Source organism: Asparagus officinalis, chromosome 5 (assembly GCF_001876935.1).
Source record: "Asparagus officinalis chromosome 5, Aspof.V1, whole genome shotgun sequence".
NCBI classification, from domain to species: Eukaryota; Viridiplantae; Streptophyta; class Magnoliopsida; order Asparagales; family Asparagaceae; genus Asparagus; species Asparagus officinalis.
Window position 1 is genome coordinate 120,552,657 of NC_033798.1, and position 16,339 is coordinate 120,568,995.

At 36.4% G+C, this 16,339-nt stretch overlaps 1 protein-coding gene across 3 annotated transcripts; it reads left to right on the forward strand.

Moving 5' to 3' along the window:
* Positions 5,091-14,969, forward strand: LOC109840970 (protein EMSY-LIKE 3-like). Of its 3 annotated transcripts, XM_020409810.1 has the most exons (10): positions 5,091-5,457; positions 10,257-10,459; positions 10,557-10,666; positions 10,787-11,036; positions 11,118-11,133; positions 11,227-11,345; positions 11,426-11,494; positions 14,004-14,252; positions 14,333-14,401; positions 14,475-14,969. In XM_020409810.1, the coding sequence occupies exons 1-10, from the start codon at positions 5,430-5,432 to the stop codon at positions 14,544-14,546; spliced, it is 1,185 nt and encodes a 394-aa protein (XP_020265399.1). In that variant the 5' UTR covers positions 5,091-5,429; the 3' UTR covers positions 14,547-14,969. The 3 variants fall into 3 exon arrangements, with proteins under 3 accessions (XP_020265399.1, XP_020265398.1, XP_020265400.1); XM_020409809.1 differs by having other exon boundaries at positions 11,118-11,345; XM_020409811.1 differs by lacking the exon at positions 11,118-11,133 and having other exon boundaries at positions 5,092-5,457; positions 10,787-11,034; positions 11,224-11,345; positions 14,475-14,968.

A 16,339-nucleotide genomic window follows, 5' to 3' on the forward strand; every position in this document is an offset into this window, starting at 1 on the left:
TCTGTTGACAAACACGTGATATTCTGTAAAATTTTGTAGCTTTTTTATATAGCTAATGATAATGATTAAGCTCCTATTGATAGTATTCTTGTCAACATATCTGATCAAACTGTTAGTAAAATAATGAAGGAGACATGAATTCTAAGGCATGAAATACTTTCCTTAAGGAAATATTTGCTCCACTTGATATTCAAATTTGTTTCGGGTTAATGTAAAATTTCAACATTTCTTACCATGATACAACAGAAAAATTAAAAATTTCAGCAAGCAAATCTGGAATTCCCATCAATTCTTTGTGAAACAAGTTTATAGTATTGCATATGTTTTTGAGAGAAATGTTTAATGAAAGAAATGAATTTAGATGTCTGAAATCATAGACTATTTATAAATTTGAAAAAGTATTTCCAACCGTCATAACTTTTCAAAAGACTATTTGGCAAAAATAGTCACTTTTTAACTGTCTTCTTTCAACACTAACTTGCCTTTTGATATTTTAATAATTCAAAATTTTAAGATAACAATAACAGTAATAAAGAAATAATATATTCAAAAATATATATAGTAAAAAGTTAGTAAAATTTTAAAATAATCACCCATGTTTAACAGTTTTATCCTTATAATAGTTAAATATTCTCGATCTTAGAGCATCAAAATTGAATTTTGTTAAAATCCCGGCATTAAGACTATATTTGTTTAATTTTAGGTTTATAATTCAATTTTGTTAATTTTGGGCATCAAAGATAAAATTTTATTAAACTTTAAGGTGTTTTTTTGGGAAATAAATAATTTTGAGGTATCAAAGTGAAAAGCGAAGAAGACTTTGGGGTATTTTTTTGGCAAAGAAAAACTTTCGGAATATATCAAAGTTAAATTGGGAAACAATTTGAGGTATTTAACTTTGTCAGCCAAGGTCAACAAAATAAATCTACGCAGACTTAAAACCGTGAAACGATAAATTTTTGGGAAAAATGTGTCCAGGCCCCAAAAGCAGAATGTTCATGTGACCCGCCCCCTTGTATTTTGCCCCATGTGATTCAGCCCCAAAAAGTACCATTTAATATTTTAAGGCCCCTCCACGTCAGCAGTATAAAAAAAGAGATTGTATTTTGAAAAAAAACCCGAAATTACCCCTCCACTTATCTTCCCTAGACGTCTGGTCCACAAACTACATGAAAAGTCACGCCCATTAATGCAATCTGATGGAAAAAATAGAGGGAAATTTCCCGCCCTTTTTTGAACTCTATCATGAGCAATAACTCATGTTAGTTCTAAGTTATTTAATGTTAGTTCTAAGTTATTTAATGTTAGTTCTAACTTATTTTATGTTAGTTCTAATTTAGTTCTAATTCATGTTAGTTCTAATGTTAGTTCTAAGTTATTTAATGTTTGTTCTAACTTATTTTATGTTGTTCTATGTTATTTTATGTTGTTCTATGTTAGTTCTAATTTAGTTCTGACTTATTTAATGTTAGTTCTACTTCCAGCTAGTGTTGGTTCTAATATAAGCGTTAGTTCTAGTGGCTATATTAGTTCTAGTTGAGCTCCTGTTAGGACTGACACCATACCTGTTAGAATTGATACTGGAGAAGCTAGAACTAACACATCATCAAGTAGAAGTAATATGACATTTAGACCTAACAATTACGCTGGAACTAACGACTTAAATAAATTAGAACTAACACGATACCAGTTATTCTGCACAGTGTTAGTTCCGTTCTGTAGAGTGTTAGTTCTAATCTGCACAGTGTTAGTTCTATTCTGTAGAGTGTTAGTTCTAATCTGCACAGTATTAGTTTCGTTCTGTAGAGTGTTAGTTCTAATCTGCACAGTGTTAGTTCTATTCTGTAGAGTGTTAGTTCTATTCTGCACAGTGTTAGTTCCGTTCTGTAGAGTGTTAGTTCTAATCTGCACAGTGTTAGTTCTATTCTGTAGAGTGTTAGTTCTATTCTGCACAGTGTTAGTTCCGTTCTGTAGAGTGTTAGTTCTAATCTGCACAGTGTTAGTTCTATTCTGTAGAGTGTTAGTTCTAATCTGCACAGTGTTAGTTCTATTCTGTAGAGTGTTAGTTCTAATCTGCACAGTGTTAGTTCTATTCTGTAGAGTGTTAGTTCTAATCTGCACAGTGTTAGTTCTATTCTGTAGAGTGTTAGTTCTATTCTGCACAGTGTTAGTTCTATTCTGTAGAGTGTTAGTTCTATTCTGCACAGTATTAGTTCCGTTCTGTAGAGTGTTAGTTCTAATCTGCACAGTGTTAGTTCTATTCTTAGAGTGTTAGTTCTAATCTGCATAGTGTTAGTTCTATTCTGTAGCGTGTTAGTTCTAATCTGTACAGTATTAGTTCTATTCTGTAGCGTGTTAGTTCTAATGTACACCATGTTAGTTCTATTTTATAGCGTGTTAGTTCTAATCTACACCATGTTAGTTCTGTCGCAGTTCATGTCAGTTCTAGTGTATACCACGTTGCTTCTAATTTATACCAAGTTAGTTGTAACTTATAGCAAGTTAGTTCTATTTTATACCACATTAAGCGTTATTTTATAACAAGTTAGTTCTAAATTATACCACGTTAGTTCTATTTTATACCATGTTATATCTAATTTATACAAAGTTTGTTCTATCTCATATAATAAGTTAGTTCTAATTTTAACCATATTAGTTCTAATTTATCCCAAGTCAGTTCTAATTATACCAAGTTAGTTCTATTTTATAACAAATTAGTTCTAATTTATACAAAGTTAGTTCTATTTTATAACAAATTAGTTCTAATTTATACAAAGTTAGTTCTATTTTATAACAAATTAGTTCTAATTTATACAAAGTTAGTTCTATTTTATAACAAATTAGTTCTAATTTATACAAAGTTAGTTCTATTTTATAACAAGTTAGCTCTAATTTATATCAAGTTAGTCCTATCTTATAACAAGTTAGTTCTAATTTTAACCACATTAGTTCTAATTTATCCCAAGTTAGTTCTAATTATACCAAGTTAGTTCTATTTTATAACAAATTAGTTCTAATTTATACCAAGTTAGTCCTATCTTATAACAAGTTAGTTCTAATTTTAACCACATTAGTTCTAATTTATCCCAAGTTAGTTCTAACTTATAGCAAGTTAGTTCTATTTTATAACAAGTTAGTTCTAATTTATACATGAGCTTCGATAGAACAAACATGAGCTAACTCTAGTTATTTATGCCATTTTTTAAACTCTATCAATAGCTAACTCATGTTAGTTCTAACTTATTTCATGTTAGTTCTGCAAGGAATGTTGAAGGAAGCAGCAATAATTTTCTTTCAAATACTAAAGAGGGGATTTATGCCAGATGCCATAGCATATTGTAGTTTGGTCGATTGCTTGTGCAAGCATAGCAATCTAATTGTTGGGTTTAAACTTTAAGAATGATGCTTAAAAATGGTGTTCATCCTGATATTGTTGTTTATAATGTTCTCATAAAGAAGGTAGAACGGACAGAACTAATATGGCAGCGAACAGAACTAACGTAGGAGATAACATATCACGAAAGCGGGTAGAACTAACGTAAGAGATGACAGAACTAACATGAAAGCTGGTAGAACTAATAGTCCAGTCCTTAGAACTAACAGTCTAGCCTTTAGAACTAACAGTTCAGCCATTAGAACTAACATTTTAGCCTTTAGAACTAACATGACAGCCCTTAGAACTAACATTCATAGTTCTAATTTTCCTTGTCCCCCCTTTCAAATTCACAGGTTCTTAGATTCTTTAGTCGACTTTTAATCACATTATCTTCAATTTTTAGCTAAATGTCGATATGTCTGAAGATTCAATGTGAGCTTTTGAATTTCTGCTGTTAATCTCTTATACAAAACTCTGTCAATCACCAAATCACACAAGAAAAAGGCATTAAAGAAAAACCCAAATTGCTGTTCAAGAATCCAAGGAGATCTCATTTCAATTAAATGAAAGATAAAAACTACAAAAATCCAATATCGATTCCCTTCATAAATTACAAGAAAACAAGAGCACTATCTTGATTAAGACATTGATTTGGGTAAAGATATTCCGTAACCTAGAAAGGGGAGAACAACGATGCATCAGACCAAAGCCCCAGGCTCCGTCAGCTCGCGGGTCCCCGGACCATGTTCCGTGTTTGTTGTTGAACCCGCGTTCACGAGCTGTTTCTAAGATGACTCCCCGACCTCCGACTCCATGACCACCGTCCTCGCCTTCGCCTTCCACGACCTCCTCAGTCTGATCATTTTCAGCGGCCATGACGGAAGTGAGAGAGAAGGAGAAGCTGAGAGATAGAGTAGAGAGAGAGAGAGAGAGAGAGAGAGAGAGAGATGGGATGGGGTTAAAGGGATGGGCGCAGTTACCAAGCTCAATCAAATCAAAGGGTAAATTTGTAACTTTTGTTGGGTTTTTCTCAGGATCTGGTACTTTGGGGCCTTAACACAAATACAATGTGTATTTGGGGCTGAATCACATGGGGCAAAATACAAGGGGGCGGGTCACATGAACTTTCTGCTTTTGGGGCCTGGACACATTTTTCCCTAAATTTTTTGACAGAAAATTGGATGAAATAATTCATGTGTGGTTAAAATGTTAAGGAGACGATAAATATAGGAGAGGCACTAAAGGCACACTCTTCACTATACCTCCAATCACACCTCCCCTCCTGCTACAGTGCACCGGGGCCCACTTGAGATTTAAAATTTAAATCTCAAGTGGGCCCTAGTGCACTGTAGCAGGAGGAGAGGTATGGTTGGAGGTGTGGTGAAGATTGTGCCTCTATCATTTCTCTAAATATAGTTGATTTTCGAAAACTCGAGTAATTGATGATGACAACGTGAAATAAAGGATAAGTTAAGGGCGGCTTTCCCAAAGGAAAAAACACTTCATTTTCTGTAACATACAATTATATTTTAATCGATAACAATTTTTTTGTCAAAAAAAAAAAAAAAATTTGTCTAAAACGGACCACACTGACAGTTATACAGCGGTCCTTAGAAACATTGCCAACAACGCGCCGGACTCAGGAATCCTGGCCGTCGCGGAACTCAAAAAACCAATTTAACTGATCTCATAAATCCACCTATAAAGCTCCTTCAAGTCCGGGCGTTTCTCTCCTCTCCTCTCTCTCTCTCTCTCTAAAATCCCGAGTGCTCAGCTCTCTCTCTCCCCCTCCTCTTTTCCACTCGCAAATCTCCCCAAAACCCTAAAACTGCCCCAAATTCACTTCAAATTTACTAGAATTGGCGTCGGAGGCCTCTAATTGAGTCGGTTCGCTTGGTGATCTCGAGAGATTTTGGTCGGAGAGAAGCAGATCGCGCTTCAATCGACGGGGTTTTCGCTCTAATCGAGAAGCTTTTTTCTTTGAATTTCCACTGAGGTTTCGGTTCATTCTAGGGTTTTCTCCGGTTGATCGCCTCGTTCGAGGGATTCATCCATGGAGTATGGCCCTTCAGATAGCAGCGGTTAGTTGAGTTGGTTGTACTTGAGTTAATTCGAAATTTCGTGTTTTATATTGGATTTCAAGATGTTTGGTTTGGGTTTTGTTGAAAATTTCGAGTTTGAAGGGTTTGGGTGTGTGGAGTTCGTGGAATTAATATGCATTGGTTGTCAGTTGGGTTAGATTTGATAATCTAGGGTTTTGATGTTCGTCTGTTGGTAGTTTTAGGTTCGGAGGTAGGTCTTTTTAAGTTTTTCGTGCAAAAGTTTCTTCTTTTAGTCGTTTATTCTGGTCTTCCTGCTAGCTGGCGATCCAGGTAGATGCTAATTAGGTTTTAGGAAGAATTAGGGTTTTCTAGATTGCATGGGTTCTTTTGGGTTTCATCGGGCTTCTTTTGGATGATAAAGGAGGGAACTTGGTAGTCAAAACTGGAAATGACGAACGGGCTCACTTGTTTCAAGATATATACAGGACTAGAGGTATCAAACTCTGAATCCATCCGATTTAATGCTGAGAGACAGCTACAGCTAAGTATTCACTAAGCACTTGAACTTTACAAGACACTTTTTCTGTTGACCTCTGACTGTGTAGTGCTGAGTGCAAGCAGAATGTACCTTGAACTTTAAGATGATGTATAAAAAGCTAACAAGGATGAGGAGTTGCACCAGAATAGGAGCAAGAGTGCACTGATTGTGGAAAGGAGAAGGGGATAACGGGTTACGTCATGAGTGCATCAGTTTACTTTAATTCTTTTGAGATGGTCGGTGCATCATAAGAGAAGTAGTTGCAACAGTAGAGGAAAAGCTGATGGAAAGGATCGACTAAAACTAACTTTCACTCCACTTATCTCTTAATTTTTAGCATTTATTATCTCTTAATTTATTGTGATGTGAGAAGACGTAAGTCACCTCTTGTTATTATCATTTGAGAAGCTATCAGTAGTGCCCCGAGGGCAAGATCGATTGGTTGAATTATATGGTTTTAACTTAGTATGAGCATGTTCAAAATTGGCTATTTGTGTTCTGGCTATCGGAACATGAGTGTTTGGGATGTCATAGGGTTATAGGAGGTCCTAGGTTCGAGACGGTCTACCATCTTGTGAGGTCTTCAGGACCCCACTTCTCTCGCCTCCCACACGGTAGGGACTTCTTACTCATATAGTATTTGGTTTGCAGGATACTTGCTCCAAGTCATAGCCCAAAACACATGTTTTTGGGAAGTAGGAGAAAATTGATATTAGCAACATTGTCTGGAAAGCTAAGAGTTCTTAGAATGTCTATTTTGTAGCAAGATGCACACATGTCCGTTGACGTACTACCAGTGCTTGTCACCTTCTTGCTGGATCGAATAGGAGATAGCTATTCTTGTCTGTTCGTTGGGTCTGAATCATTCATCAAATGTTATGAGTTTTGAAGTTGAATGGGGATGGCATATTGGGCTTTGTTGGTCAAGCTTGAAAATTGTTGGCTTGGGTTGGCGTTGAAGGAGCTATTGGTTGTAGCACTCATTATACTTGTCTGGTGAAATCTGAAGAACAGATTTTACATTTTTTCTTGAGGATTTTCTTCTGTAGCCTAGAACAAAAATCTGTTTAAAAAAATATTGTAAATTTAACTATTGGTTGATTTTCTTGGTTGTTTACGGGGAACTAAATCCATGATTTTTTTTAATATTAATTCACATGTTTGATAAAAAAACCTTGTGATATTAACTTGCCTGAGAACCTAAGCAGCTGGGTTCAATTATTTCAAGAAACATATGTTTGGGGATCAGGTAGGGATCTACTCAACAACCAGCCTTACCCAGCCTCTACATAGTTGTAGCATGACGCTATCCAGCCTACATTGCATTAAATTGTCATAGTGCTCTAATTATCATCGAAAAAAATTGGTGAGCAAGGGCCAAGGATTAAGGACCATCGTGTAAACACTTTATAGATAAGGTTAAGGCCTCATTGATATTTGAAGATGCAAGTTATCACTATGATTGTCGTTCGTGCAACCTCCATATGTATACATTATACATAGCATATGAGCACAGTTACATATGCGCACAATCATATATTACATTGCATAATTATCAGAAATGACCTGAGAGAAATCCCTCTCTATGAAATTCATAGATATATGTATTTGCAAATAATGTGGAGAATGTTTCATGAGACGGAAGTGGACATCTTGTTTGAATGCAGACAATTTAAGAGTAGGAAGGAAAATTTAGTAGAGCCCAGCGGATTATCTTTGCATTTTATCTCAATACCCAAATTCAAAATTGACATATCTACTGTAGCTAATTTTATGGTGCTCCTCCTTTTACTCTATTGTGCAAAAAAATTGCGAACTTCTTGAACTTGAGCCCATTGTTTTAAATATCCCCGACATAATGATATATTAGCCGATATATCCTTTAATAAGGCTTGCTGCAAAATGATACAGTCTCAATATTCTTTATTGTTTTTTGGTAATTTTTGGATGATATACCCTTACATGGCCGATATATCAGTCAATATTTGGCCGATATGTCCTTTTATATGACTTGTCGCAGAACAATATAGATGTGCAAATTTTCTTTAGTGTTTTTTTAACAAAAAATCCAGTGCTATGAAGTTTTTTAGCAAATTCTAGTAGCCTCTTTCTCTAATTAAGTTTATAATCCTAACCATATATTATTTACATTTTTGTATGGTTAGATTCAATACGTTTACATTTTAGGATATTACATATATATGCACATCATCCGATATGACACTTTGATATTTATTACATATCCTCGATATTTCCCTAATATATGCAAACCGATATGGATTTTGGCCGTCCAATATTTTTCCAATGTCCGCTTTTTAAAACCGTGCTTGAACCAACCGGCACTTGAAGATACTATGAGCCCAAATTGTGACATGACTGTCTAGCCCATTCATTCTGCATACAACAGCAGCAACATCAAAGCTTTTATCCCAAATATTTGGGGTTGGCTACATAAATCATATTCTTTCATTCCATTCTATTATGGGACGTCACCTTTCTTAAGTTAAATGCTATTATATTCTTCTTAGTTACTTCCAACCAAGTTCTTTTAAGCCTATCTCTAATTTTCTGGCCTTATTAACTATAATACTATCACTTTTACTAAACGGTGCATTAAGAGGGCTCCATTGTACATGACCAAACCTTCTTAGTCAATTCTCTCTCATTTTATCCTGAATAGGAGCAACCTCTAATTTACTATAGATGCACACATTTTTTATCCTATCTTTTAGTATATACCCACAAGATCATTGCAACATTCTCATTTCTGTGCTACACATTTTTTGCATGTGTTTTTTAATTGCTCAACATTCTGACCCATAAAGCATTGTTGGTTTTATAATCGTCCTATAGAATTTTCTTTTTAGTTTCGTTAGTATCCTACGATCACATAAGACTCCCGAAACACTTCTCTATTTGAACGATCCCGATTTGACTCAATAAACAATATCATCCTCAATCTCACTATTATGTCGAATGATAGATCCTAAATAGCAAAAATGATTCCTTTTAGATATTTCTTAATCATCAATATGTACTAGAGGTTCTTTTTTTCTTAGCTTTACTAACAATGCACTCCATGTATTTTGTTTTTGTTCTACTAATTCTAAGACCTTTAGATTCAAGAGCTTGTCGCCACCTTTCTACTTTAGAAATTATACCTCTTCTAGTTTCGTCAACTAGCACTATGTCATTGCCAAAGTTTCGTCAACTAGCACTATATCATGCACAAATAACATACGCTATGGGATTTCATCCTGAATGTGCCTAGGAAGTTGGTCAATAACTAATGCAACTAAATAAGGACTTAAGGTTGACCCTTAATGTAACCTATGGTAATAGGAAACAGTTTATTCTTTCCTTCATTAGTTCCTACTCTAGTTGTTACTCTATCATACATACCTTTAATCACATCAACATATATATACTAGATACATGTTTCTTTTTTAAAACCCATCATATTACCTCTATAAGCACTCTATCATAAGCTTTTTCTAGATCTGTGAAAATCATGTGTAGATCCTTTCTCTTCTCTATATATCTCTCCATCAACCATCTCAAAATATAGGTTCTATAGTTAACCTCCCCAAATTGCTTTTCAGATACACTTATCTCCTTTCTCAGTCTTTGCTCAATTACCCTCTCCATTCATTCTGCATGTTGTAACTAATTTACATGTTCCATGTACCTGTATCACTAACCATCATGCTGAAATGTTAGTAAAAATTGTCTCGGGTTTGTTTATATGTTTTTTGCCTTTACAGATGCTTGCTCTTGTATAATATGTTACTGCACTTAGGTTCTGGACTTGATCTCACAATTAGTCATTTATTTTCTTCTCTACTTATGGCATGGTCCTTTTGACAAAGTGGAAAGTGCTTTTCCGAGAACTCCTGCAACTTGTAGGCTTCTTGTTTTATTGCACTATCAAATTCACTACAAAGTATCTTGAAAGCATGTATATCTGCAGCAAATGTGCTTTGATATGGACATCTTCCATCAAAATTCTTCCCACTAAAGAGTTTTTGAAATTTCAACTACAATCGAATGTTGATGCATGCTCCATCAAGATGATGACAATCTGCGCTTGCAAGTTGCAACATCATTGCAAATTGCTTGCAGCCAAATAATATAATTGTTTTGTTTGCATGCCAGTACCATGTTCTCTCAATTTTTCTATAAGTTGTACTCAAAACATTAGGTAAGTTCAACCCAATTGGCCGTTCATTATTAAATTGGAATAAAAGCTACCTCAAGATGGTATTCTCATTAGTGATCTTGCATTGCATGTTGTTTGCAGGAACTGATGACGATCTTCCGCCATCACATCAAAACAGGGGTGCAAGAGGAGGACGTGTCACTGGGAATGGAAGGGCTGTTGTCGGTGCTCCTCCATTCCCAAGGGCACAGAGTGATATGGAGATCCAAATACATCGGCTTGAGCAAGAAGCATATACTTCAGTTCTCCGAGCATTTAAGGCTCAATCTGATGCCATTACTTGGGTAATCATCACACAGTCTTATTTAATAGCTTTCTTGCAAATTTTTCTTCAATAGCATTAAAAATGCACTTGCACCCCTTATCCAATTATTTCTTCAGGAGAAGGAAAGTCTGATAACTGAACTCAGAAAGGAGCTGAGAGTATCTGACGAGGAACACAGGGAATTGCTAAGCATAGTCAATGCTGATGATATTATTAGAAGGATAAGGTCCGTAAGAGAACATATTTTTGTATTGACGCCTTTTATGACCTATAGTGAGTTGTCTATCTATAAATTTATTATTGTATGTTTCTAATTTTGCATTAATTGTTTGGAAAAACCAATTAGAGAATGGAGGCAGGCAGGTGGGGCCCAATCCGGCTTTCTTAGTAATGCTCAGCCAGTTCATGATCCAGCACCCAGTCCCACTGTCTCGGCATCTCGCAAGAGGAAAACCGCTCAACCAGTGGCTTCTCTATCTTTGGCTGCACCATCTCCTGCTATCCACCCACAACCTGTTCCCACTTCTATGCAGCCATCAACGTCCACTGCCAAAAGGGCATCTGCACCAGCCACAAAGGGCAAGAAGCTTAAATCAGTATGTCTATCAGCTTATACTTTAAGATAAATGTTGTCTTGTCAGTTTATTCATTCCATCTACTGTTTTCTTATGTCACAGGGTCAGTCATTGCCAGGTTCATCTTCCATAAAATCTTTACAATACCCTTTGAGTGGTCCCAGTTCAAGGACCCAAGCTCTTAACCGGACTTCATGTGGTGCTATTGCAGCTACTGAAACTGCTGAAGGTCCAATATTTGATCATCTAATTGGACGGAAGGTCATGACGAGGTGGCCTGAAGATAATAACTTCTATGAGGCTGTGATAACTGATTACAATCCAACTGAGGTCTGTTAGGCTATTGAGTACTCATCTTCTCTCTATGAGAATGACATATAGCCAAGCTTACCCTTTTCCACCATTATCAGGGTCTGCATCTTCTGGTTTATGATATCAACACAAACAATGAGACATGGGAATGGGTCAATCTCAAAGAGGTGAATCATTTATCTCCCGTACCGGAGACTTATACATCTTAATGACTTTTGATTGTTTATGGTCGCATACTAATCTGTTTTGATCCTTCCACTTTGGTTGTATGATAACATCCTCTTTAATCTCACAAATCACCGTTATTCCCAAACAAGGATAGTGGAAATGGTTGGTTCATAGGTTCTCTTAGTAATTATTGTTTTGCTAGTATGTCAATTAATGGAATGTCACTTCATTTCTGTTTAGCTGACAATGTCCATTGGAGTTGATTACTAAAAAGGATTTTTTTTTATACTGGGAACCACCCATGACTTAGGCCCTATTCACATTACCACCCTTAATTACCCGATTTTCAGGAAACTAACCCTATGTACCATTCCATTAATACATAACCACCCATGCCTTTCTCCATCCAATTTTTCATCCAAAAAATTTATAGTTTGATGGAGTTACCCCTATAGTCTCTATGTTGAACATTTAGTTGTTTTTTGAGATTATGTAGTAACTGTCACTATATTGAGGTGGCTGATGCTTTATGTTCTTATGATGACGTTATCTCTGATGTTGTGGTCACTCGACTCACTCCAATGTTGACAATGAAAAATTTTACAGGTATGGTTACTCCAATCTTTTGGCAACTCAAAGTTCAGTTACAAATAATACTGACATGATGCTTATCATTGAGGCTAGGAAATTACAATGACTGCTCATCCACCTTAAGACTAATCACATTACCATGACAAAGAAAGCAAGCTTTTATTATCATCCTTCATGTAATACATCATAACAAAGGCACAGAAAACTACAAAAAGAACTCTTATTCTCTTGCGCTAATAATTTTCAGCTAAAGGGTATAATTGGTACTTCATCAAAATTAACAAAGGAATTTGATGGAAAAGAGCATGTGTGGTTTTATACTGAAGGAAGGGTACATAGGGTTGTTTTGTGAACTCGGGTAGTTAAGGTAGTAACATGAACCTAAGATAGGGTTGGTTCCCTAAAGAAAACCTACTTATAAAGCAGAACTTAATCATGTTTTTCTCTCTGTGGACCCTTTTCTCTGCTAAGGGATTTAAAGTGTTCCCTTGGTTGGATCAGCTTACACTTTATGACAATAAGGTCAAAGCTTCAGTAGCTGCCAATTTCCTTTGCAAGTTTGTGTTGAAAAGTTTTTTCTTGATAATAGTTGCCTGGGTTATGAATTAGGAAATTAGGCCTAGACAGTTGACAAGTTATTTTGATAATTTATTACTGTAAATTTTGTCCAATTCTTTTGAGAAGTTTTTTATTCCTAAGTCGGGGTTTATGGATGCTATTATGTCGCCAAAGAATTCATGATAATAATAATGATAAGAAGAGTTCCTTGGCTATTTTTGGAGCAACACCTTGTTTTTGTGGGACCATGCATTCATTATCATTTATGTTTCTGGTTGGTAAGAATTGGGACATTTTGGCAAATACCTAGGTGTTCCCATTAAAAACACGGTGTTACCCAGCATAATTTTGTGGTCTTCTTTTTATGGAAGTTATCTGACCCATATCAGCATTCTTTACCCCCATAAATGCTTGAAGAATCCTGAGGATAACTGGATAGGTTTGGTGCCTCTTGCTTCTTCTCTCCTTGAAAATGCAGAGGCGGCCTTGTGAGAATTTCTCTTCATCTGGGCGTAGAGTGTGGCATATCTCCTTGAGTCACTAGTAGAAAAGGATCAACGGACATTGCCTTTAGAAGGGATTAATTTGGAACATTAGGTTAGCTTGATAACTTGTGGTCAGTTGGACTCTTTTCTTGTGGCCGTTGGTCCCCTTAAGGATCACCAGTGGCGCGACACCATTTCTCCTGTTCATTTATAGGGGTATAGACTATTGATTTTATGAGTTTTATGTCAGTTCACTGAGGCATATGGGTAAGTAGTAACATGAATGAGTGGACTAAAGCCTATAGACATGTTACTAAATCCAGTGCTTTGGCATTTTGATTGAATCTCGCGGGCATGACTCATCAACTCATTGTGACGACTGTAGAGTCGGCCTTAAGCCGGAGGCTCTTGGAATCAGTAATCTTCCAGACCTTTTGAGTTTTAATTTCAAGCTTTTTAGTTCGCTCCTCCACTTAAAGCAATGATCTTTCCTATATCAAGCCTTGATCCCCTTAGTCACCTCGCAGTTCTAGAGGTCTTTTTAGTTACATATTTGTGCTTCATAGGTTGGAATCTTCTAGAAAGCTGGTGAGTTTGTGTCCACAGAGTAACACAAGTAGCTCGGACATTTTATAAGCTCACTTAACAAGTACATCTAAGCTTTCTCCTATACCTTACACAGGTCTGGGGCTTTATATCATTGGGATGGGCAGCAATTGGCAACTTTTTAATATACTCTGTTCTTGGTGATTTATCAATCATATGTGTTAGCCTTCCTTGAGAGGGAAAAGAAATCCAGCAAGAGTGGCTCCAGCATTTGGTAATTAAATGATGGCTAGTTGTATCTGATATGAAATTATTATTTTGGCTGCAGATTTCTCCTGAAGATATTCGGTGGGAAGGGGAGGATCCTGGTATCTCTCATAAAGTAGCAAGTCGGGGTGGAGCTGGTCGTGGGGCTAATAAGAAGCCCCCGATTCGAGGTAGTACACTTGCAGGTGCAGGCAGAGGAAGAGGTTCTCTAAAGAACCAAGCCAAGAAACAGTTTCCTCCATCACAAAATGGAATAGGGAAGAACTCTGGTGACATTGAGATACTCCACACAGATACACTAATAAAAGAGGTAAGCACTGGGAATTTAAATTCTAATGTGACATTCAAACTGTATATAATTTGTGTTATTTTGTTCATGATGCTGAACAGGTGGAGAGGGTCTTTAATGCGAGTCACCCTGACCCTCTTGAGATGGAGAAGGCAAAGAAAGCCTTGAAAGTAAGATATATCCAAATAATATATCTATACTTGGTTATATTCTGTGTCTTAGTTTATTGTGTACCATTTGCAGGAACAGGAGCAAGCCCTTGTTGACGCAATTGCAAGACTTGCGAATGCATCAGATGGTGAAAGCGGTAAGTAGACATGGGCCTATTTTTCTTCTTAGTTAAATTTGTACCAGTATATGGTTTATCCAATTTCATGGTAAAGGCCATGCCAGCTTCTATTGCCTGAAATTATGGAAGTTCCTCTGGATCAACCTGAATGGTTGAACATAATCTGGAAACATGTGCTCTTATTTGTTGTTGGAACTTACTTGATGAAGAACACTTACCAGTTACCAGTAAATGCTTTATGGTTCAAATTTACTCTGTAAACAAAGATTACATCAGCTCATTGTTTACATTTGGTCTTTTCAAATTTTGACACCCATTTCATTGCTTATGCTGACGATAGCCTTTCCCCGCGTGAATTTAGATTTCTGGGCTCCTCTCCTAAAACCGAACCTGGATAGTTTCTCCATCGGTGCATTTCCACGCCTATCAGGTTATTCTTCATAGACAACTATGCATTAGGACGTAAGTACACCTTACGAAAATTTAACCGTCCATGTGGATTTGTGCACCATCACCATTTACCCAAAATAGCTATGCTATGATTTGTAAGATTGAAATTGCCCTGGTATCCATCTTGTTTTACTGGTGTTTGCTCTAAATTCGGCTGCTAGTCGTTAGGCGTTGACTGCTTGGTCCGAAGAGAATACCCTGAAATAAGAGGAAGTCCCTTTTGGTTGGAGAGCTAATAGCACGGTTGGGAGTCATGAGATAGATAAAGAGCAAAGTGAACGAGATAGGAAGGCGATTCAACGTATTGAACCGCCCTAACGAAGTATGCCAGTACTATCCTGGTGTAACTACAGCTGTTGTAGATCAACTTAAATGAAAATGTCGCCAAAGGAACTCAAGGATAACTAAATAGCAAGGGTAAGTAAATAGCTTAAACTACTACTATTTGATGGGGGGTGACCCTTGCAACCAGATTGATTGAAAAGCAGTAAGATATGAGGAAAGTAAATTGCATTAAAGTAAAGAAAATTAACTTACAAACTATCTATGAATCGAAACTACAACTTGGGCGGCAAATCCACATGCAAACTAAAGAACGAAAAGTGAAAAGCAGCAAGATAATAAAATAAAACAAAGTTTTTGTTGATTTTGTGTGAACCTGTTCCTTTGTTGTCATCAAATATATAGGTGTTTCGCACAATCCTAGCAGCTACTTCCCTATTCTGGAGTCTAACCACCCACCTGCTCTCATGGTTGTGGTTTTAGGACAGTTGGGTAATCCATGTTTGATGGCATCTCCTCCGATTCCTCTGAGTAGTTGTGGTTGATCGCTTATTTTCTAGCCAATGTCTAATCCCGAAAATTGAGCATAAACACGTCCGAGATCTGCATTTTACCTAACCATCCTTCTCCTAGCATGTGTATCTATGGCTTGATTGTTTTGCTAAATTTTCTGATGCATTTTATGAGCAATCCTGTAATTCTTTCCTCTTTTTTTTGGTGTGTTTTTTTTTTTTTTTTTGGGGGGGAGTCACATCGCTTATTTTCTAGCCAATGTCTAATCCCGAAAATTGAGCATAAACACGTCCGAGATCTGCATTTTACCTAACCATCCTTCTCCTAGCATGTGTATCTATGGCTTGATTGTTTTGCTAAATTTTCTGATGCATTTTATGAGCAATCCTGTAATTCTTTCCTCTTTTTTTTGGTGTGTTTTTTTTTTTTTTTTTGGGGGGGCCTAACCATCCTTCTCCTAGCATGTGTATCTATGGCTTGATTGTTTTGCTAAATTTTCTGATGCATTTTATGAGCAATCCTGTAATTCTTTCCTCTTTTTTTTGGTGTGTTTTTTTTTTTTTTTTTGGGGGGG

Coding starts and splice junctions, on each gene's coding strand:
- LOC109840970 (XM_020409809.1), top strand. CDS start 5,430: ATGGAGTATGGCCCTTCAGATAGCAGCG. Junction 5,458..10,256: donor TGGCCCTTCAGATAGCAGCG/GTTAGTTGAGTT, acceptor TGTTGTTTGCAG/GAACTGATGACGATCTTCCG. Junction 14,402..14,474: donor AGGCAAAGAAAGCCTTGAAA/GTAAGATATATC, acceptor TACCATTTGCAG/GAACAGGAGCAAGCCCTTGT.